The sequence below is a fragment of the Anolis sagrei genome, chromosome Y (assembly GCF_037176765.1).
Source record: "Anolis sagrei isolate rAnoSag1 chromosome Y, rAnoSag1.mat, whole genome shotgun sequence".
Taxonomy (NCBI): Eukaryota; Metazoa; Chordata; class Lepidosauria; order Squamata; family Dactyloidae; genus Anolis; species Anolis sagrei.
This window is the reverse complement of record NC_090035.1, coordinates 21,862,489-21,883,571: the sequence shown is the minus strand read 5'-3', so window position 1 is coordinate 21,883,571 and position 21,083 is coordinate 21,862,489. Positions and strand designations below refer to the sequence as shown.

At 46.7% G+C, this 21,083-nt stretch overlaps 1 protein-coding gene and 2 pseudogenes across 1 annotated transcript; 2 read left to right on the top strand and 1 right to left on the bottom strand.

The window, feature by feature from the left end:
- The first annotated feature begins 3,257 nt into the window (after positions 1 to 3,257).
- Positions 3,258 to 16,815, top strand: LOC137095431 (SUMO-conjugating enzyme UBC9). Its single transcript, XM_067462101.1, has 7 exons — positions 3,258 to 3,409; positions 3,734 to 3,812; positions 6,204 to 6,287; positions 7,803 to 7,875; positions 9,553 to 9,662; positions 15,120 to 15,199; positions 16,168 to 16,815. Exons 2-7 carry the CDS (start codon positions 3,747 to 3,749, stop codon positions 16,229 to 16,231), a joined length of 477 nt encoding a protein of 158 aa, XP_067318202.1. The 5' UTR covers positions 3,258 to 3,409; positions 3,734 to 3,746; the 3' UTR covers positions 16,232 to 16,815.
- A 432-nt stretch (positions 16,816 to 17,247) lies between these two features.
- Positions 17,248 to 20,049, bottom strand: LOC137095430 (18S rRNA aminocarboxypropyltransferase-like; annotated as a pseudogene).
- LOC137095432 (N-acetylglucosamine-1-phosphotransferase subunit gamma-like) overlaps positions 19,959 to 21,083 on the top strand; it is a 45,120-nt pseudogene continuing 43,995 nt past the window's right edge.

Genomic DNA, 21,083 nt, shown 5'->3' with positions numbered 1-21,083 from the left:
CAGGAGCAGAGTTCGAGGCCGCCCCTCCTCCTCCTCATCATCATCCTCATCCTCTTCCTCCTCGTCTTCGCCACGATCGAGACGCCGCCGGCGCTCCAGAGTTTCGCGCTTCTGTTCTTTGCAGCGGAGGGCCTGTGGATCAGGCCCGATGCCCCCGTCGGGATACTGGCAAGTCAACCAGTTGGGCCAGCGTGTCTTTGTGGCAGCTCCCATGCCTATGCCTCCCCCCATGCCAATGTGTTGGAGCTCACTGCTGTCCAGAAAGCGCTCCAAGCATTGCAGGGCCATGTGGTCCAGATTTGCACAGACAACACAAAAGACATCTGGTACCTCAATAAGCAAGGAGGGACAGGGTCCCGCTCTCTGCTTCAGTTGGCTTTCGACATTTGGCAATGGTACATTCCCAGGACGATCCATCTTGTGGTGTTACATCTGCCCGGCAAAGACAACATGGTTGCTGACCACCTCAGCAGGACTGGGCCCACTGACCACGAGTGGGCGCTACACCCTCACGAGACCCACCTTCTCTTTTGGTGGTGGGGACAGCCGGACATCGACCTGCTTGCAGTACCAGCCAATGCCAAATGCAAACGCTTCTGTGTCAAGATACCATGAGACACACCACAGGGATGTCTGGGGGACGCCTTCCTCAACAGTTGGCACGGACCCCTGTTGTATGCTTTTCCACCACTGCCTCTCCTCAGCAGAGTGGTGGCCAAGTTGGATGTGGACAGAGCCAACGCCATCCTGATAACATCTTGGTGGCCAAGACAACCCTGGTTCACCCTCCTCAAGACCATGGCTCTGGGAGACCATCTTGCACTGAGCAGTCGGCCGGATCTGCTCATGATCCAGGACGGTTGTGTCCATCACCCAGACCTTGCCCTCCGTCTAACAGCATGGCGGGTCAGGCCGCACCTTTACCTCCAGCAGTAACGGGCATCCTTGATGCTGCACACCGCTCATCAACACAGCGCTCATATGAGGTAAAATGGAAGCACTTTGCTGCATTTACATGCTAGCATGGTGTGCAACCTCTGCAGGCCCCTACTTCACTCCTTCTTCAGTTCCTTGCAACGTTGGCAGACGAGGGCCTGGTGCTTTCTTTGATAAAGTGCTATCTTGCTGCACTCTCAGCATATCACCATAGGGAAGGTGGTTTCAGGACCCTCTTGATCAACTCTTCCTTAGAGGGTACAGGAATCTCTGACCACCAGTCTCCCCTCCACCTCCCTCTTGGCAGCTTGACATTGTGTTGTCAGCATTGATGAAGCCACCTTTTGAACCTATGGCTGCGGCTGATCTTTCTCACCTTTCATGGAAAATTGCATTTTTGGTGGCAGTCACTTCGGCTCGCAGATCCAGCGAGTTGTGTGCACTCCGTGTTGATGAGCCCTATATCTGATATTCATAGGGACAAGGTGGTTCTCAGAACCGACATCGCCTTCCTCCCTAAGGTCACTTTGGCGTATCATTTGGCTCAAGACATTGTGCTTCCAGCATTTTTTCAAGCTTCGCAAACAGAGCTTGAGCGGGCACTTCATCTTCTCGATGTCCGCAGAGCACTCTCCTTCTACCTTCACAGGACGAAGGACTTCAGGCAGTGTGCCGTTACACCCAGACGCTTTATAAAACAAACTATGATGTGCTGTCCCTATGTCTGGGCAAACCGCTGGGGCGTTCTGGAAAAAATTGAGATAATCAACAATGGAGTCTATTGCGAGTTCTAAACATCAAAAAGGATATTTATTTCAAAGTCTTGCAGACTTGGTACAGTTCTTTCAAAGTTGCAATCAAGCAGTCAATAGATAAAATCAAACAGATATTTCTTCTCCAAGAGGCAAAGGGTCCAGAAATCCCTCACCCTAATCCAGAGCCCTTATCTATAGAAAGAACCAATCTTTCTCTAACTATCTAGGCTCCAGACTAGCCTTGGAGAAAAGGCAATATGGCCTATCTCTCTATAAACTCTATAAAACCCAATTCTATTCTATCTATGACTCAGTTTAGCTTCTCTCAATTCTCTAACTATGATATCTCAATTACACTTATCTCAACTCTCAATTGTTCTTAATTTAGCTTATCTAACTGTAACTCAATTAAGCTTAACTCAGTCATTTTTGCGGTGGTTTTTTCTGAGCTACCTTTTTTGGCCTTCAGCACTTCCAATTCTTCCTTAAGACTGAAGGGGCAGGGAGACCTTCAAAATGGATGCTTCTACCCTGGAAGCAGGGGTGGGGCCAAAGAGCTACTCTTTGGCCAATCATTGCAGAGAGCCTGCAAACTGGCTTTCCTGCCTCTGACTGCTAACCTTTTAGGCCTTGCAAAGGCTGCAGCAGCTTCCAAGAGAAAGGCAAGGGGCAACCAATTTAAGCAACCCAAAAAGGCAATAAACCCAGTCTCCTGGGAGACGGAACAAGCAGTCTTCTAGGCTTTTTGTGAAATACCGCAGTGACACCAAAGGTCTGCCTGTTTCCCCCCAACGCCTCTCGGCATGGGTGGTCTCTACCATTAGACTTGCCTATCAGATGGCGGGCAAAGATCCGCCTGTGCATCTGAGGGGCCATTCCACGAGAGCAGTCGCTACATCGGCAGCTTATCTTCGTAGAGTTCCATTGGACGACATCTGTCAGGCGGCGATCTGGACTACTCCGTTAACATTCACCACCCATTATAAGATGGACGTCCAGTCGAGGAGGCAGCCCCTCATCTGGCTTATATGCCTCATGGGGAAGAGGGACAGGGCAGCAGCCACAAGCTTGTCAGCTTGTCAAGAGTTTTCCAATGATTGCTGCACAGGTTCATCAACTATCACATGTGCTAATTTCACAGATCACCACTCAAAGAAACATGGTTACAGGTAAGCAACCATCATTTTTTCAGGCTATATGGCCATGTTCTAGAGACATTCTCTCCTGAAATTTCGCCTGCATCTATGGCAAGCATCCTCAGAGGTAGTGTGGGTGTATATATATATATATCTTGTAAGCTGCTCTGAGTCCCCTTTGGGGTGAGAAGGATGGCATGTAAATGTCATAAATAAGAGAATTCGGATCGCTGTAGGACCCAAGGGGCTGCCCTGCCTGCTTGCCCCGCCCCTTCCCTTTGGGCGCGCGGAGGGGGGATGTCCAGCTGGCTGCCTCCCTCGAGAGAGAAAAACCCTATTGGCGGGCTCAATAAAGGGGCGTGGCTGAGGAGCACGCATCGCGCAGGCGTAGTCGGGCGGACGGGTCGCGCCAAGGGACCTTCCGCTTCCTGCGAGGGGAAAAAAAAAAGTCCAGGATCGTAGAGACAAAAGGGGAGGGGAGGAGAAAACGAGCGGGGAACATCCGGGTCACTCGCCGCCGCCGTTGCTGCTGCCTGAATCCGGGACACGCGCCGGGGCCGTCGCTGCTGCTGCTGCTTCGCGGTGAGGCCTCGCCGGAAAGGAGGGAAGAGGGAAACGGGGGGAGGAAGGAGAAGAGGCGCTCCCTATATTCCCTTCACTCCCCCCCTCTCTCTCTCTTAGACCGAAGGCCTGGAAGGAGGGAGGGAGGCCAGGCCCCGGCAAGGTCAGGCCCCCTTGCGGCCTTTGCAGGAAGAACAGGAGAGGGTAGCGAGGAACCCTTTCGCCCCCTCAGTTTTTTGGCTCCTCGAGGGCCCCGTCGCCTCAGGGAAGCGGGGAGGGAGGGGGGCTCTCCCCCTCGTTGGCTCCGCCCCCTCCGCTGACTCCGCCCCTCCTGCTTCTCTCCAGAGGGACGCGCAGGATGTCCGGGATCGCGCTCAGCCGCCTGGCGCAGGAGAGGAAGGCCTGGAGGAAGGACCACCCCTTCGTAAGTGCTCCCACGCGCATCCAGGGGTAGAAAGCCGCAGGGAGGCCCGGCTCCGGGACCCAGGCCGGGAGGCTGCTAGGAATGGTGGGAGTTGAAGTCCAAAACACAGCGCAAAAGCAAAACACCATCCCTCCACATTCTAATCACGATGGCACATCACCGCATAACCACGGTGTTCACTATAGTTGCTGCTCTAGTGGTCTCGCAGTCTGTTTGTCCTTGTCTTTGTCACCCTGTGGTTCTTGCCAGGTGGCAATCTTTCAAAAAATGAATATGCTAGGTGAGATGGATCTCCCAAAATGCTTTGAGCTTTCTTAAGGCTGCGAGACCTGTAAAATTCCTCCAGAGAGGGGAGCAATTAGGCGGGCAATGATTGGTGACCCTTTGGAGCGCCTTCTTGTCTGCCACTGTGCAGTTACCAAAACAGTGGTTCCCAACCTTTTTTTGACCAGGGACCACCCTCCCCAACATTAGTACCCATATAATAATAATAATGATAAAGAGGGGAGAAAGAGGGCAACCCACCAATTATGCCTGTGACAATGGCAAGATGGAAAGCAGGGCCTCCCCGGAGGATCTTAATCTCCGTGATGGTTCATAGGGGGACAGGTAATTCGGACAGGTAATATGGGCCGGTGACCCTTTGGAGTGCCTTCCTGTCTGCCACTGCGCAGTTACCAAAACAGTGGTTCCCAACCTTTTTTTGACCAGGGACCACCCCCCCCCCAAACATTAGTACCAATATAATAATAATGATAATAACTTTATTTTTATACCCCGCCAACCATTTTCCCAAGGGGACTTGGGGCAACTTACAAGGGACAAGCCCAAAACTTATAATAAAACACAACAGATTAAAAACATCAATATGAAAATATAGAAACAATCACAAATTGTAAACAACATCAAGCAGTATGGCTGAGATAAAGATCATAGCTGAGGTACATAGTGTCATGTTTTTAGTGTTTTATTGTTTTGCTTGATGTTTTATTTGCTTTATGAGTTTTACTGTTGTATTTGTTATGCTGTTGTTTTGTTTTGGCCTTGGCCTTTGTAAGCCGCAACACGTCCTTCGGGAGATGTTAGCGGGGTATAAATATAGTTAATTAATAAATAAATAATACAGGCTCACTGAGGACAATACATTCTGAAGGGAGTGCAAGGAAAGTGCAACAATCCAGTAGACAGGGCTGGAAATACTGTCATCAAAAGTGTTGAGGTAGACAATGAGAGCCGATGTAAAATACCAAAAGGGTTTTGAATTATTTTTGATCAACTTTAAATTTGGTTTGGTTATTTGGGGTGCTGATTCAGAAAACTGCATTGGATAGACCATATCAGCTCTAGTTTCTGATACAGAACATATGCAACCGATGATTCTCTGTGCAGTAGTGGTGACTCTTTGGAGCGCCTTCCTATCTGACACTGTGGAGCGACCAAAGCATATGCAGATGCAGTATGTTAAAGCACTCTACGTCAGGGGTCCTCAAACTTTTTAAACAAAGGGCCAGGTCCCAGTCCCTCAAATTGTTGGAGGGCCAGATTGTAATGTGAAAAAAGCATGAATGAATTCCTTTGCACACTGCATGTATTTTATTTGTAGTGCAAAAAACACTTAAAAACTATAGAATAATTAAAATGAACAATTTCAACAAATATAAACTTATTAGTATTTCAGTGGGAAGTGTGGGCCTGCTTTTCATAGAGTCATAGAATCCCCAACAGATGGCCATCCAGCCTCTGTTTAAAAGCTTCCAAAAAGGAGCCTCCACCACACTCCGGGGCAGAGAGTGGGCCAGAGAGTTCCACTGCTGGATGGCTCTCATAGTCAGGAAGTTCTTCCTAATGTTCACATGGAATCTCCTTTCCTTTAGTTTGAAGCCATTGTTCCACATCCTAGTCTATCTTTCAAGTAGTTCCAGACTTAGGTTGACCCCAAATGAGGGCCGGGTAAATGAACTTGGGAGGGCCGTATCCAGTACCCGGGCCATAGTTTGCGGACCCCTACTCTCCATAGCACAGTTGGAGAAAGTCACCAGCAGCTTTCTATTCAGTTGTTGGTTTTTTTAACGTACAGTCTCTCCCTCTTCACCAATGCTGCCCTATGAATGCTGCCCCAGGTCAGGTCCTCCCAGGATCTTGAAACTGGCCACCCGCTCCACTTGGCCCCCATTCATGAAAGGGCTGGGTTTCTAGTCTGCTCTTCATGTAGTCCACTATTTGCTCTTTGGTCTCGATGTAAAGAACCAGATTATTGTTCCTGCCCCTCAAGAACAGCCAGTCCACCTCATCCCGATAGGATTCTCTAGTCAAAGTGGAAAGGCTTAATTTACAGAATAAAGGGGAAAGATAAATATTCTCCAGTGCTTTTATTCCCTTTGTCTCCTGCAGGGCTTTGTGGCCGTCCCCACCAAGAACCCTGACGGTACCATGAACCTCATGAACTGGGAGTGCGCCATCCCAGGGAAGAAAGGGGTAAGCGCCCTGGGCCTGCTCTCTGTACACCCACAGAAGACGGCCCTGTTGTTGTTGTTATTACCGTATTTACTCAAGTTTCATTCACCATCCAATCTAATGCACACCTCCATTTTCACAACCCTGAAGCAAAAAAAAATATTTGCTGTTATTACTGTTGTTTTATTGTGTATTTTTTAACATTTGTACTCACCTGAGGCATTGAATGCTTGCCTTTTTGGGTGTGTGAACCACCCTGAGTCAGCGGTCTAGAAATAAAGTTTTATTACAATATTATTTATTTATTTATTTTATTTAATTGTAATATGTCCATTACAGTTGCGACCTGTTGCTATCTGCTTAGAATTTCTTAATAAAAGCAAGTGTGTCGTAATACCACTTTAACTGCCTTGGTTCAATGCTACAGAGCCTTTTCTGCCAAAGAGTGTAGAATCCTTACCAAACTACAAACCCTAGAATTGCATAGTATTGAATTATGGCAATTAAATTATAGGTGACATCTTGCAAATAGAAACTCCAGGTTCTCGTTTTGCAGCTTCTCCTTTTGCTTTGGCTCAGCATTAGGATTACCATATTATGCGAATCTAATGCGCACCCCAATTTTGGCAATTTTAGCCCCAAAAGGTGAGCATTAGATTCAAGTAAATACAGTATTATGTATTTACTTGAATCTAGTGCTGATGTGACAGGTGATATGTAAGGATTATAGGGTAAGTGCAGTGTGCAGCAATCTTAATTCTAATAAAGTGCTTCTGGGACTTGTTATTGGAGTTTTCCTATTCTGGAAAGGCACATCGGAACAGCAAGGTCTTCAAGTTCTTTCTAAAGACTGCCAATGTAGGGGCCTGTCTATGATCTTTGGGGAGGTGTTCCAGAGTTGGGGGGCACCACAGAAAAGGCCCTGTCTCGCGTCCCCACCAAGCGTGCCTGCAACGCAGGCGGAATCACGAGCAGGGCCTCTCCGGATGAACGAAGTGAACGCGTGGGTTCATAAACGGTGATGCGGTCACGCAGGTAGGATGGTTCCAAACCGTTCAGGGCTTTGTAGGTAAGCACCTGCACCTTAAATTGGGGTCGGAAAATAAACAGCAGCCAGTGGAGCTCCTTCAACAGGAGGGTTGACCTCTCTTTGTAAGGAGCACCATTTATCATCCTGGCCGCTGCCCGTTGGACCAGTTGGAATTTCCGAGCCGCTTTCAAGGGCAGCCCCACGTAGAGCGCATTACAGTAGTCCAATCTAGAGGTGACCAAGGCATGAACCACCCTGGCCAGATCAGCCTTTGCGAGGTACGGTTGCAGATGGCGCACAAGTCTTAATTGTGCAAAGGCTCTCCCGGACACTGCCGATGCCTGAGCCTCAAGCGTAAGCGATGAATCCAAGAGGACTCCCAAACTGCGGACCTGTGGCTTCAGGGGGAGTGTAACCCCGTCCAACACAGGTTGCCACCCTATACCCCAGTCAGGTTTACGATCGCCTTCTACAGTTTACGATCGCCTCCTGTGCTTTCCTTGCAGACACCATGGGAAGGAGGCTTGTTCAAGCTGCGGATGCTCTTCAAGGACGACTACCCTTCCTCCCCGCCGAAATGTGAGTCCAATGGCAGGGAGGGCCACTGGACTTTTGAGGCCTAAATATTCTGCTGTATTTCTCTCCCCTCTTTCTCCCCTTAAAGGGGTTTTCATCTCCAAAGTATGGAGGAGAGGGATGCATTAAGAAAGGCTTGGGCTGGTTTTCTGTTTCTTTCTTTGGTTCATTAGGAAAAAAGGCAGTTGGTTCCCACAATTCTTAGAAGTGGAAGAGTCCACGTGGGCCATCAAGTTCAATCCCCTGCCATGCAGGAAAAGCACAATCAAATTACTCCCAACAGATGGCCATCCAGCCTTTATTTAAAAGCCTCCAAGGAAGGAGCCTCCACCAGACTCCGAGGCAGAGGGTTCCACTGCTGAATAGCTCTTAAAGTCAGGACATTAGGCCTGGGTAACAACGGAAAAATTTGTTTCTAAAATCGATTCGTTTTTTGGGGGTTTTTGCGTTTTGTTATTTAAAATAATTACAAAATGTTCCTTTTAAAAAGTTCGATATTTACGAAATTTCGTAAATGTGAAAAAAATTACAAAACATTAATGAATCGATTTCCGAAACAATAACGAATCGATTCGTTAATGGCGGACGCGACCGCGAAATACGCTAAAAAACCTCCAAAAACTTCTGAAGCTTCCCTCTCCCTCTGTTGTTGACTGTTGGTGTGATATTATAAATTTTTTTCACTAATTAAACAAAAAACTTGCCCCAGACATGCGGAAATAATAATGAAACGACCTCAAAACAATAACGAAACAAATACAATAACGAAATACGAAGCATTTACAAAACGTATTTAAACATTCGTTTTTTTAAAAAAATGCTCCAGAATGGTTCGTTATCGTTTTGTAATTAAAAAAATTAACGAATTATTAACGAATTACGAATTAACGAAACGAAACCGCCCAGCCCTACAGGACATTCTTCTTAATGTTCAGGTGGAATCTCCTGTCATTTGAACCCTATTAGTTCTACTCTCCAGGGCAGTGGAAAACAAGCCTGCTTCCTCTTCCTTATGACATCCTTTAACATATTTCTAAGTGGCTCTGCACGGCTGCGATTAAAATTCGGCGGATGATGATTGAGGGTTAAAAGACCTAAGCTTCTCCTCTGGAATATAAATGGGAAATCAGATATAGACTGATACTTACAGTGTTGGATATTCCCCCCTCCCCGGTGCCTTCCTCACTACCTCTCTTTAGACTGTGTTTGGATGATCTTGTGGGTTGAGTTAGGTTTTAATAACTACTTGTATTGGTTTTTAGCTTAGATTTTAAAATTTGTTGAAATTTGAAGTATATAACCCCTTGGGTTTGATGTGAATATAAGGGACTGGGTCCTCCTGTTATGATCTGGTCATTGACCGTAATAAACTGTACTTACTTACTACATGGCTCTCATGTCTCCTCTTAATCTGAGGCTAAGTAGACTTGCTTTTTAAGATGCTCCTCATAGAGATTCATGGTCTCCAGACCTTTGATCATTTTAGTTGCTCTCCTATAGACACCTTCCAGCTTTCCAATATCTTTTTAAAACTGTGGTGCCCAGAATTGGACACAGTAATTCTTTTGCTAGCAGCTTTGTTTCGTTTGGGTTTTTTTATTTGCATGATGCACAAACCATTTCTCTTCAAAGGATGCCTTGCGCGTGTGCCATGTCTTGATCGAGGTTTCTCTTCTGCAGGCAAATTTGAGCCGCCTTTATTCCACCCGAATGTCTACCCTTCAGGCACCGTGTGTCTGTCCATCCTAGAAGAGGATAAGGACTGGAGGCCTGCCATCACAATTAAACAGGTAAGCACGTCTCTGTCATCGTTAGGCCTGAGGCTCTGCAGCCATGGATCCATTGCTTTGGCTGGATATGGGAAGGCCCTGCAGGCTGGGTTTTAATTGGCATTTTACCTGTGTGTATGTTTTATGCTTTATCTCATTGTTTAAACCACACTGTATCCCACCTCAAACTACAAGGAGAGGTGGGTAGTAAGGAAATTATTATTATTGTTGTTTATTATTTTTATTTTATCTTACTATATTTATTATTACCTGAATCTAATGCACCCCGTAATTTTCAAAACCCTAAAACAAAAACAAAAAAATTATCTGCTGCTGAAAGTAGTGCACAATTGCGAAAAGTCTACTCCTGTAATTTATGCAGAAAAGGTGCGCATTACATTTGCTGCCTGTCTAAGATCCCGTCTTTAAAAACAAAAGTGTTAGAGTACCAAAGTTTCCAGCAAAGAAAAAGGAATCCTTAGGTGTGTCTGTGCTGTAAAATGAATCCAATTTAATTGGCTTGGTTCAGTGCTATGGAATCATGAGGGCAGTAGTTTTACAAGGTCTTAGGCCTTCTGCGACAAATAGTGTTGATGCTTTATCAAACTATACATCCCATGATTGCATAGCAGTGAGCCATGGCCATTGAATTAGACATGAGGTCCCTCAAATAGGAGCTCCAGGTGCAGCTCCTGAAGCACCTTCCCCTTTGGCTTTGGCTCATCACTATGATTGTAAGATGGAAATCTAATGCACACCCTAATTTTGATGACATCATTTCACCAAAAGTGAGCATAAGAGCCGTCGCAAACTCTGTTCCTGCGAGAGAAAACCTTGCTAGCAAGTCCCTGACGTCACGAGACTCCGCCTCTCTCCCCGCCCCTTTCTCTGCCCCTTTCTCCATGCGAGCGTGGTTTTTCCTTTGCTAGGGCAGCATTGCCCACATTTTCTCTCAGTTGGCTGAATTCAACTGAGAGAAAATGCGGGCAATGCTGCCCTAGCAAAGGAAAAACCACGCTCGCAAAGAGAAAGGGGCGGAGAAAGGGGCGGGGAGAGAGGCGCAGGCTCATGACGTCAGGGACTTGCTAGCAAGGATTTCTCCAGCAGAAACCTAGTTTGCGACGGGCCTTAGACCCTAGTAAGTAGGGTATTATTTACTACTATTATTTAATATTATATTATATTTTACTATAGTTTATTATTATTATTATTATTATTATTATTATTATTATTATTGGGAAGGTTGCTCTATGCGCACCTGAAAGTCCCTCTGAACTCGACCTTTTGCCCAGCTGTTTCTTCTGAAGCCTCAAACATCAGATCAGAGGAAACAGCTTGATAACAAAGAAATATTTTGCAAAATAAAAAAGGAAAAAGAGAAAAAAAGATCTTGAAGCTAGCTGATTCTAATTTTCATATGGGCTTTGATGGTCAGGAACCACCTCAGGTGCTCACCGCAGTCCTTTGGAAACTTTGGGTGAAGGTCATGATTTGGGTCTTTCTTGATTGTATCCTACTCCCTCAATTGGGTAATGTTTTTTATATTTGAGCATTCATTCATGATCACTCTGGTGCATCCATAAAAGCTCATGCAAAAGTAAAAACCAGATAGGCTTGACCCAGGAGTTGGGAATGGTTTTCCGATGGACCATCATTGTCTTGGGCCTTGGCCGCATTGACTGTGATTTGTTGTCTTGGCATTTCATTGGATGGGGACCCTCTGGCATAAACTGGACCTGTCTTCCCTTGTACAACTGTAAACCCAGAGTCGATAAATAGTAGTCTTATTAAGAGGTTGCTGAATTATTACAAGTCAACTGCACCCAGAATCACCTGGCAAAAGCATTGTGGAAGGTTTGTAATAGCTGTCCCTTTTAGTGCCTGCTTTGAGAAGTGACTGAGAAATCAGGTATTTTGGTATTTCACGTCAGATTGTTGTCAGGGCATTGCTTGAGCCCAAGGTTCTTTAATTTTGGAGCAAAAGTGTGCAGGATTGTGTCGCAGCTGTCCAGCTATTTACAGAACGAACACAGAGCTTTCGCAGAGCAGCCTCGTAGAGCAAAGGGGAAAGGGACCCAGATGTCCTGATTGGAATAGCAGAGTTCTATGGGTTTGATATAAATTTTGGATTTGTAATCTCAGGTTTTAACTTGACACACTTCTATTTCTTTAAGGCAGCAAAGCAAATAAGATTAAATAGAAGGACATCATACTTTAGTCCTTTGCAGTAAACAAAGAATTAAAATGATGACTGGCATCCTGTTAGTGATGTTGTTGTTCATTTGTTCAGTCATCTCCGACTCTTCGTGACCTCATGGACCAGCCCATACCAGAGCTCCCTGTCGGCTGTCACCACCCCCAGCTCCTTCAAGGTCAGTCCAGTCACTTCAAGGATGCCATCCATCCATCTTGCCCTTGGTCGGCCCCTCTTTCTTTTACCTTCCACTTTCCCCAGCATCATTGTCTTCTCTAAGCTTTGCTGTCTCCTCATGATGTGGCCAAAGTACTTCATCTTTGTCTCTAGTACCCTTCCCTCCAATGAGCAGTCGGGCTTTATTTCCTGGAGGATGGACTGGTTGGATCTTCTCACAATCCAAGGCGCTCTCAGAACTTTCCTCCAACACCACCGTTCAAAAGCATCTATCTTCCTTCGCTCAGCTTTCCCTAAGGTCCAGCTCTCACAGGGAATACCATGGCTTTGACTAGGCGGATCTTTGTGGCCAGTGTGATGTCTCTACTCTTTACTATTTTATTGAGATTGGACATTGCTCTCCTCCCAAGAAGTAAGCGTCTTCTGATTTCCTGGCTACAGTCTGCATCTGCAGTAATCTTTGCACGTAGAAATACAGTCTGTCACGGCCTCCACATTTTCTTCCTCTATTTTCCAGTTGTCAATCATTCTTGTTGCCATGATCTTGGTTTTTTTTTATGTTTAGCTGCAACCCGGCTTTTGCGCTTTCTTCTTTCACCTTGATTAGAAGGCTCCTCAGCTCCTCCTCGCTTTCGGCCATCAAAGTGGTGTCATCTGCATATCTGAGGTTGTTAATGTTTCTTCCAGCAATTTTCACCCCAGCTTTGCATTCGTCAAGCCCCGCACATCGCATGATGTGTTCTGCATACAAGTTAAAAAGGTTGGGTGAGAGTATGCAGCCTTGCCATACGCCTTTACCAATCTTGAACCAGTCTGTTGTTCCGTGGTCAGTTCTTACTGTTACTACTTGGTCCTTGTACAGATTCCTCAGGAGAGAGACAAGGTGGCTTGGGATGCCCATCCCACCCAGAACTTGCCACAATTTATTATGATCCACACAGTCAAAGGCTTTAGAATAGTCAATGAAGCAGAAGTGGATGTTTTTCTGAAACTCCCTGCCTTTCTCCATTATCCAGCGGATATTGGCAATCTGGTCTCTCGTTCCTCTGCCTTTTCTAAACCCAGCTTGAACATCTGGCAACTCTCTCTCCATGTATTGCTGGAGTCTTCCTTGCAGGATCTTGAGCATTACCTTATTGGCATGAGAAATAAGGGCCACTGTGCGGAGGTTTGAGCAGTCTTTTGCATTTCCCTTTTTTGGTATGGGGATATAAGTTAATTTTTTCCAGTCTGATGGCCATTCTTGTGTTTTCCATATTTGCTGGCATATGGCATGCATCACCTTGACAGCATCATCTTTTAAGATTTTAAACTGGTCAGCTGGGATCCCGTTGTCTCCTGCTGCCTTGTTGTTAGCAATGCTCCTTAAGGCCCATTCAACCTCACTCCTCAGGATGTCTGGTTCTAATTCATTCACCGTCAAAACTATCCTCGATATTATTATTATCCTTCCTATACATATCTTCTGTATAGTCTCGCCACCTTCTCTTGATCTCTTCAGCTTCTGTTAGGTCCCTGCCATCTTTGTTTCTTATCGTACCAATTTTTGCCTGAAATTTACCTCCATTTGGTTTTCTTTTTCTTTGGAACATACTTTGTTGCCGCCTCCTGAACAACGTTGTGGACTTCTGTCCATAGTTCTTCTGGGACTCTGTTTACTAAATCTAATCCTTCAAATCTGTTGTTCACTTCCACTGTATATTCGCTAGGAATGTTAGTGAGATCATATCTAACTGGTCTGTGTATTTTCCCTGATCTCTTTAGTTTTATTCTAAATTGAGCAATAAGAAGTTCGTGATCTGAGCTACAGTCAGCCCCAGGTCTTGTTTTCACTGGATGGATGTCCGCCACCTTTGGCTGCAAAGGATGTAGTCAATCTGATTTAGGTGTTGACCATCTGGTGAGATCCATGTATAAAGCCGTCTTTTAGGTTGTTGGAAGAGAGTATTCATTATACAAAAATGAATGGCAAAATTCTATTAGCCTGCGTCCCGCTTCATTTTGTTCTTCCAGACCATGATTGCCTGTGATCCCAATTGTCATTTGACTTCCCACCTTGGCATTCCAGTCTCCTGTAATGAAAATGTCTCTTTTTGGTGTGTTATCCTGTAGGTCCTGCAGATCCTCATAGAACTGATCTACTTCTGCTTCTTCAGCAGCTGTGGTTGGGGCGTATATTTGGATCACTGTAATGTTGAAAGACTTTCCTTGCACTCAAATTGAGATCATTCTGTAATTTTTTGGGTTGTATCCAAGCACTGCTTTAGCAAATTTCTTATTAATTATGAAGGCTACTCCATTTCTTCTATGTTCCTCTTGTCCGCAGTAGTAGATCTGGTGGTCATCTGCTGTGAAGTGGCCCATTCCAGTCCATTTCAGTTCGCTGACCCCCAGAATGTCTATCTTTAGTCTTGACATCTCACCAATAACAACATCCAATTTGCCCTGGCTCATAGATCTTACATTCCAGGTTCCTATGGTGTGTTGATCTTTAGAGCATCTGATTCGTCGTTCACCTCCAGTACCGTCGGCCGCTAGCCTTCCTTTCGGCTTTGAGCTAGCTGCATTATCACATCTGGGGCTAGTTGAACTTATCCTCTGCTCCTCCCCAGTAGCATTTTGGCCATCTTCCGACCTGGGAGTCCCATCTTCCAATGGCATACTGACATATCTCTGGTTGTACTGGTCCATTTAGTTTTCTTGGCAAGGATACTGGGGTGGTTTGCCATTGCCTTCCCCAGGGATCATGCTTGGTCTGACCTCTCTGCCGTGATCATCCCGTCTTGGGTGGCCCTTCATGGTTTCGCTCATGTCATCATTGAGGTGCTCAAGCTCAAGTGCCATGTCGACGCGGTGATCCTTTGCTGGAGTGATGTACCTTGGTATAAATGTAATTTAATGCTATTGTAAGTTTCCTTTGTGTGATTTTTGGGGAGCCCCTGCCACAGATCAAGCAAGGGGCAGGAAAGGTCACCTCTTGTTTTGAAGGGGAGGTCATGGTTCTGTGCTTGGCTTCCAGAGAAACTTTCTGTGCCGCTCCTCCAGTGCAGGATCATGGCCATTTCTGATGGCCCCAGCTGATGCCTCCTTTCTTTCTGTTCCCCTAGATCTTGTTAGGCATCCAAGAGCTTCTAAATGAACCAAATATCCAAGACCCAGCTCAAGCAGAGGCTTACACAATCTACTGGTGAGTATCCTCTTAGACCAGGCCTTCCTCGAATGGTCTTCCTCTGGGCCAAAGCAGGCCTGGAACAATAGCCTCACCTGCTCTTCTGTCAAATGTTATAAGAATCATAAGTAGTTGAATGATTGTAGTTTGGAGAATCGAGAGATGAAAGGAGAGCCACTTTCACAGATGCAAAGGAGGTATTGGAGCGAGGTTTCCAAGATATGTCCCAGGGAGGGCCGTTGGTCCCTAACTCAGGGTCACCCAATCCCTGGATTTCCTTGGAGAGTTATCTAGGCAGTGTCTGCCTTTGCCACTCTCTCTGAGGCTGAGAGAGTGGCATCTGCCCAAGTGCACCCAGTGCCTTTGCGTTGCCATGTAGCAGTTCATAGATTGCATTGACACAGCGGTAGAGCATTTACCTTTCAAAACATCTGTATCAAGTCTGTCCCTTGGTCCTCCAAGATGTTTGATGCTCAATGTCTGGAGCTCTTGTAGTGAAGGAAAGGGTACATTCAGGGCTCTGAATAGGTCAGAAGGAGCTGTTCTGTAGCCTCTCATGTGCTGTTTGGACTTTCTCCACTGAATAACAGCAGGGCATCGGCAGTGGGGCTGTGGCCATTTTTAATTACCTCATATTTCATCATATTGTAGTCATACCCCCATTTTTTGGGTGGAAAAAATGGTATTTTTGTATTCCTCTCATAAGATCCGCAGAGCTGTTTGGGACTGATTCCCTTCTTTCTCTGATGGCCTTAAGATAATTTAAAAACTATGATGACATGGAGGTCTCTGGGATTCAGCTCTTCCCTCCTTAGAGCATTTCAGATTTTGTCAACTGCCTTAAGGCCTTTGGAGGAGCGAGAATCTTCCCCCCTCCTTTCTCTGAAGCAAAACAGTTTTTAAGAATGAGCAGAAATGGCCTGGCAGACCTTCCTTGTTGCCGCTCTGGCTTTTGGAAGCCAAGTCACCCTTCTCTCTTTGTGCAGCCAAAACAGAGTGGAATACGAAAAGAGGGTCCGAGCACAAGCCAAGAAGTTTGCACCGTCATAAGCTCCCATCGCCGTCGTCACCCAACATCTTTCAAGGAAGGGATTAATTGGCAAGAACTTGTTTACAAAACTTTTGCAAATCTAATGTCGCTATGTACCACCATTAATAGTCACTTAGGGGAGGGGGTTGTCTGTGTGCCATTTTCCATATCTGCCACTTGTATACAGTTCTAAATTTGCTGAATTGCCCCCCGTTTTTCATACAGGGTCTCTTCCGTCAGTCTTTTGTATTTTTGATTGTTATGTAAAACTTGCTTTTATTTTAATATTGATGTCAGTATTTCAACTGCTGTAAAACTATAAACTTTTATACTTCTATAAATTCACTAGTATCTCTAGTTTCTTTGCTCTCTGATGCAGGCATGCGTTGAAACTGTCTAGAAGACTATTTTGCCTCGACTTGGCTGTAAGAATGAAATAAGCCCTCCGCCCCCTTTTTGTCTTTTACCAGTAATGAATTAGGTTGTTGTTGCTTAAAAGCCTCAGATCCAAAGTCAGCCAGCATCTTGATTCTGCATCACTTCCTTTGTGTTTATGGCATTTTATCTGTGTTGCTGTTTAGAGTAAATAAACTGTTTCTATAAAGCCTGTTGTCTCCTTTTCTCCCTTTTGCAATGTAATAACACGTCTGCCATTACACTCTGTTCAACAGAAATTCCGAGTCTCTTTTTAGAGACAAAAAGCAGGGTATAAATGATAATGTAAAAAAGAATAACACATTACGATTAGCGAAAGGAGAATTGAAAGACATTTTTGATTAAAACCACCCAACTTCCAAGATTGTGGTTGAGCCATTAAATAAAACACATGACTAAAATCAGAATAATGTAGAAAAGAATTGACAGCACTGTATATTTGTAATGCAATGTAAGTGATTGAAGGGTTAGAGGAGTATAGATCTGGGAATAGATGATGCGATAAGATAAACGTATTAAGTTGTAATTGTTTTGAGATTTTAAAATATTTAATATTTAAATAAATTCATATTAAATTAATAATGAAAACAAGCACAAACTATTATTTTTACAGTTTATGTTAGGCAGTTCATATTGTACAAAGTTGACATTTTTATAACATTTTCAAGGGAATATATAAAACTGTTCTGAATGAAGGTGCTTATAAATGGCTTTAACTTCTCCAGACAAGAGTAGGTACTATAGAGGTCTCACCAGGGTTATGACCAGTTCACTGTCAAAGAGGAAGAATGGTTGAAACCCACGGCCTTTTCAGGCACCTGGTGTCCCTGAATGGCAAAGAGTTCTTTCTTTTTAAATGTGTTCTGCTGCTCCTCCAGCTGCGGCTTGTGGCCCATCTGCCATCTTGGGAAGGGCCCCAGGCGCACCCAGCTCCTCCTGACTTCTGCTGCTCTTTCCATCCTCATTTCCTGACGTTTCCTCTGCTGAACTCATCTTCATGAATCGCTCTACAATCAGATCAAGATTAATTCATGCTCTGCACTGCCCTAGAAGACACTGAAAGGGGAACTTTAGAGGACTTACTTTGAGACGCCGATGGGCCTGTTGGGATTAGCAAACTCCTTTCCAGAGTCAACATCAAAGCAAAGAATCCAGGGCTGTGAGGTGAAGCCTTTCTGGGCTGAAGGAGCAAGATGTAGAAGCAGCCATGCGTAGAGGTAAAAAATGTGGCTGCAGGTGCCCTCACCTATGTCATCTTCCTCCTTTTCTTGCGCATGGAGCAGGAACTCCCTCTCCACTGCCAGCACCTCCTCTTCCCCAGCACATGCTGCATATCTCTCCAGGAGGTTTTTGTTGAGATCCAGAAAGACGGGCCCCCACTTAAAGGTCTTCAGGAGCTCCATGGCAAGTTCCGGGAACACTGAAACGGAAGGAGAGGAGGCTGGTGGCTTGTTCTAAGCAACACAGTTCTAGGCTGCCAGGCCAGCACTCCTGCCATTTTCCACAGCGGGAATCCCCCCCACCTTCCTTTGTAGGGCCAAGACTCACCCACAAAGACAAGAGTAGCATCCAAAGCCTCTGCACAGGACAGCCTCTAGGGCCAGCCATAGTTGACGGGGTTGGCGGCCACCAAGCAGGGCAGCAGCCGCAGGCAGCTCCCCTTCATCTTGGTGAAGGGAGTCTCCTCCAGCTTGGCCCAAGAGCAATCGATCACAGCTGCCCCGCCCTGCGCCACCATCGGCCTGCAAAGAGAGGGAGGGAGAGGCAGTGATGATGTGGCCCCAGGCTCTCCCACAAGAGAGGAGGGCAGAGCAAGCAGCAGTCCTCAAGGGACCTGGCTCTCCTCTTTGCCCACAAGCCATGCTTTCCTTGCACTCCCCAAAAATGTGGAGAGCTTTGGGAACCAAAACCGGAAATGTACAATCAAGACGCAAGAACATCCTGCTGAGGAGGAGCTCCAAGGCCAATCCCTTTGGCTCCTTTTGAAGCAGAAGCCCTGTTGAGAGAGAGCAGATCCCCGGGACAGAAGTGAACGGGAACTGTTTCCTTCCTAAGGCTCTCCTGGCCCTGAAGACTGCCCAACCACCAATTCCTTTCAGATTCACAAGGGCCAGGCTGTATCGCTCAATGCCATGCAGCAAGCCTCATGATGGCGGTCCAAATTGGAACCTGGGTCCATTTGGTCTAGCTGTACGACAGACGCGACAACCATTATATCCAAACCTCCTGTCAAAGCATGTATGCATTAAAATGTTCCCTTTCATAAATGCTGGCTTATATCATGTCCATCCCAAATATAGTTCTGTCTTCATGACACACTTTTCCTTGTCTTGAATGAAGGCTCTATCTCATTGGTTGCCCCTTCTGAGCTCCCCCACAGACACACACTTCTCCATTTACTTATCTCACCCAGGGTTTTATCAATCTTATTCTGTGCATTTGGACCGCCCACCGTGCTTTTATTTCATTTCTTCATCACATTATTTGCATCTGTTTATTTCATTTTCTGTTATTTTCTGTATTTTATTTTTGACGTCATTTGCTGTTTGTATTTTATTTTGTTGTACTGTAATTCTGGGCTTGGCTTCATGTTAGCCGCCCTGAGTCCCCATTGGGGAGATGGTGACGGGGTATCAATAAAGATGACGATTATTATTAATTCCTTCTCTCTGTCATTCCCTCTTTTTTCTTTGCTTGCTTGCTTCCTTCCGCTCCCCTCACTTGTCATGCAGCCAAGCTTCTCTTCCCTCCCTCTTTCCTTCACATTTTCTTCCCTCCCTCCCTCCTTTCCGCTCTCCTTCCATCCTTCTCTTTCCTCCCTTCTTTCCTCCTGGCCCTCTCTCCTTCCTTCCTTCCTTCCTTCTTTCTCCCTCCCCTTCCTCTGTTTATCTCCCTTCTCTTGTGAGGCATACGTGCTGGCCTTCCTTCCCTCCCTCTCGCTTTGCCCCGCTCCTTTCCCGACCTGTCTGCGGGGGAGAGGCGCCGGTGGGCGGCGGGGCTGAGGACGAGGCCCGGGAAGCGCTTTCCGACCCGCAGCGCCCGCACCAGGCCCTTCCTGGCCAGCCTCCGCCCAGTGCAGCGCCGCGGGTCGCACTGGCCCAGCTCCCAGAGGCCTAGAGGCGGAGGGCGAGGCCTGACCCCGGAGGCACAGGCCGAGGCCGAGCCCGCCCCTCCCTCCGCTGGCTGCAGCAGCTCCTCGTCCTCCTCCAGGGCCCCTGCGGGAGAGACAGAGAGGGCGGCGGGCCCGTGTCAGGCAGGCCCGGTCTTCTTCCCCCTCCTCCTCCCCCCGCTCTCCCCGCCCCTCCCCCTTCCTCCCCAGACCTGCCAGCGCCGCAGCGAAGCTCTCCAGGGCCGGCCCCCCGCCTCCTCTTCGGCCCCGCGGACGCCGCTTCCTGCCCATCTCGGCCTCTCCTGGCACTCTCCCCGCGCGCCCTCGCCTCTGTCCCGCTTCCGGGACGCACCGGAAGAGCCCCCGGAGCCACTTCCGGCGGGGTAAGATGGCGGCGAAGAGAATGGGATCTTCACCTCGTCTCTTCCTCTTTTTCTCGCTTTGTCTCTCCGGAGGTAAGGCCCCCCTTCGCGGCCCGGCCCTTCACCCCGCTCACCGCCACCTCCCCCCCCCCTCTCTCTCGCAGGTCCCGCCTCCGGAGGGAAGATGAAGGTGGTCGAGGAGCCCAACAGCTTCAGGTAAAGAGAGAGATGGAGGGAAGAAGGAGAGGAAACAAGAAAGAGGGAGGGAGGGTTTGTTTTTTTTTTAAGGAAAACATGACCTTTTAGAGATCATAAAAGGTCTTTCTTTGGAGGCTTGTAAGCAGGGATGCTTTGAATGCGATTGTCCTGCTTCTTGATAGGGGTTGGACTGGATGGCCCCCGAGGTCTTTCCAACTCTAGGATTCTACAATAACTTTTTAGAGAAAAGCCAAAAACCAATTTGAGTAGAATCTTCTCAAGTGGTATACAACCAAATGTAATTATGCAAGGCAATTGGCGTCAGTTGTTAGACTGAACAACCCGTTCCCTCTTATCTATTAGGAAATAGAGATTTGGCAGTGCATAAAAGCAGCAGTTTCAGACATGTTTTTCATTGCCCTATATATAGGGCACTGAAAAACATGTCTGAAACTCTGCTGCTTTTATATATATTTACATTTATATGCCGCCCTTCTCACCCTGAAGGGAACTCAGAGCGGCTTAGGTAGGTAAAGGTTTTCCCCTGACATTAAGTCCAGTTGTGTGCTCATCTCCATTTCTAAGCTGAAGAGCTGGCGTTGTGCGTAGACGCCTCCTAGGTCATGCAGCTGGCATGACTGCAAGGAGCGCCGTTACTTTCCCGCCTGAGCGGTACCTTTTGATCTACTCACATTTGCATGTTTTCGAACTGCTAGGTTGGCAGAAGCCTGTTAGGAATTGTGGGAGCTGAAGTTCAAAACACTCTGA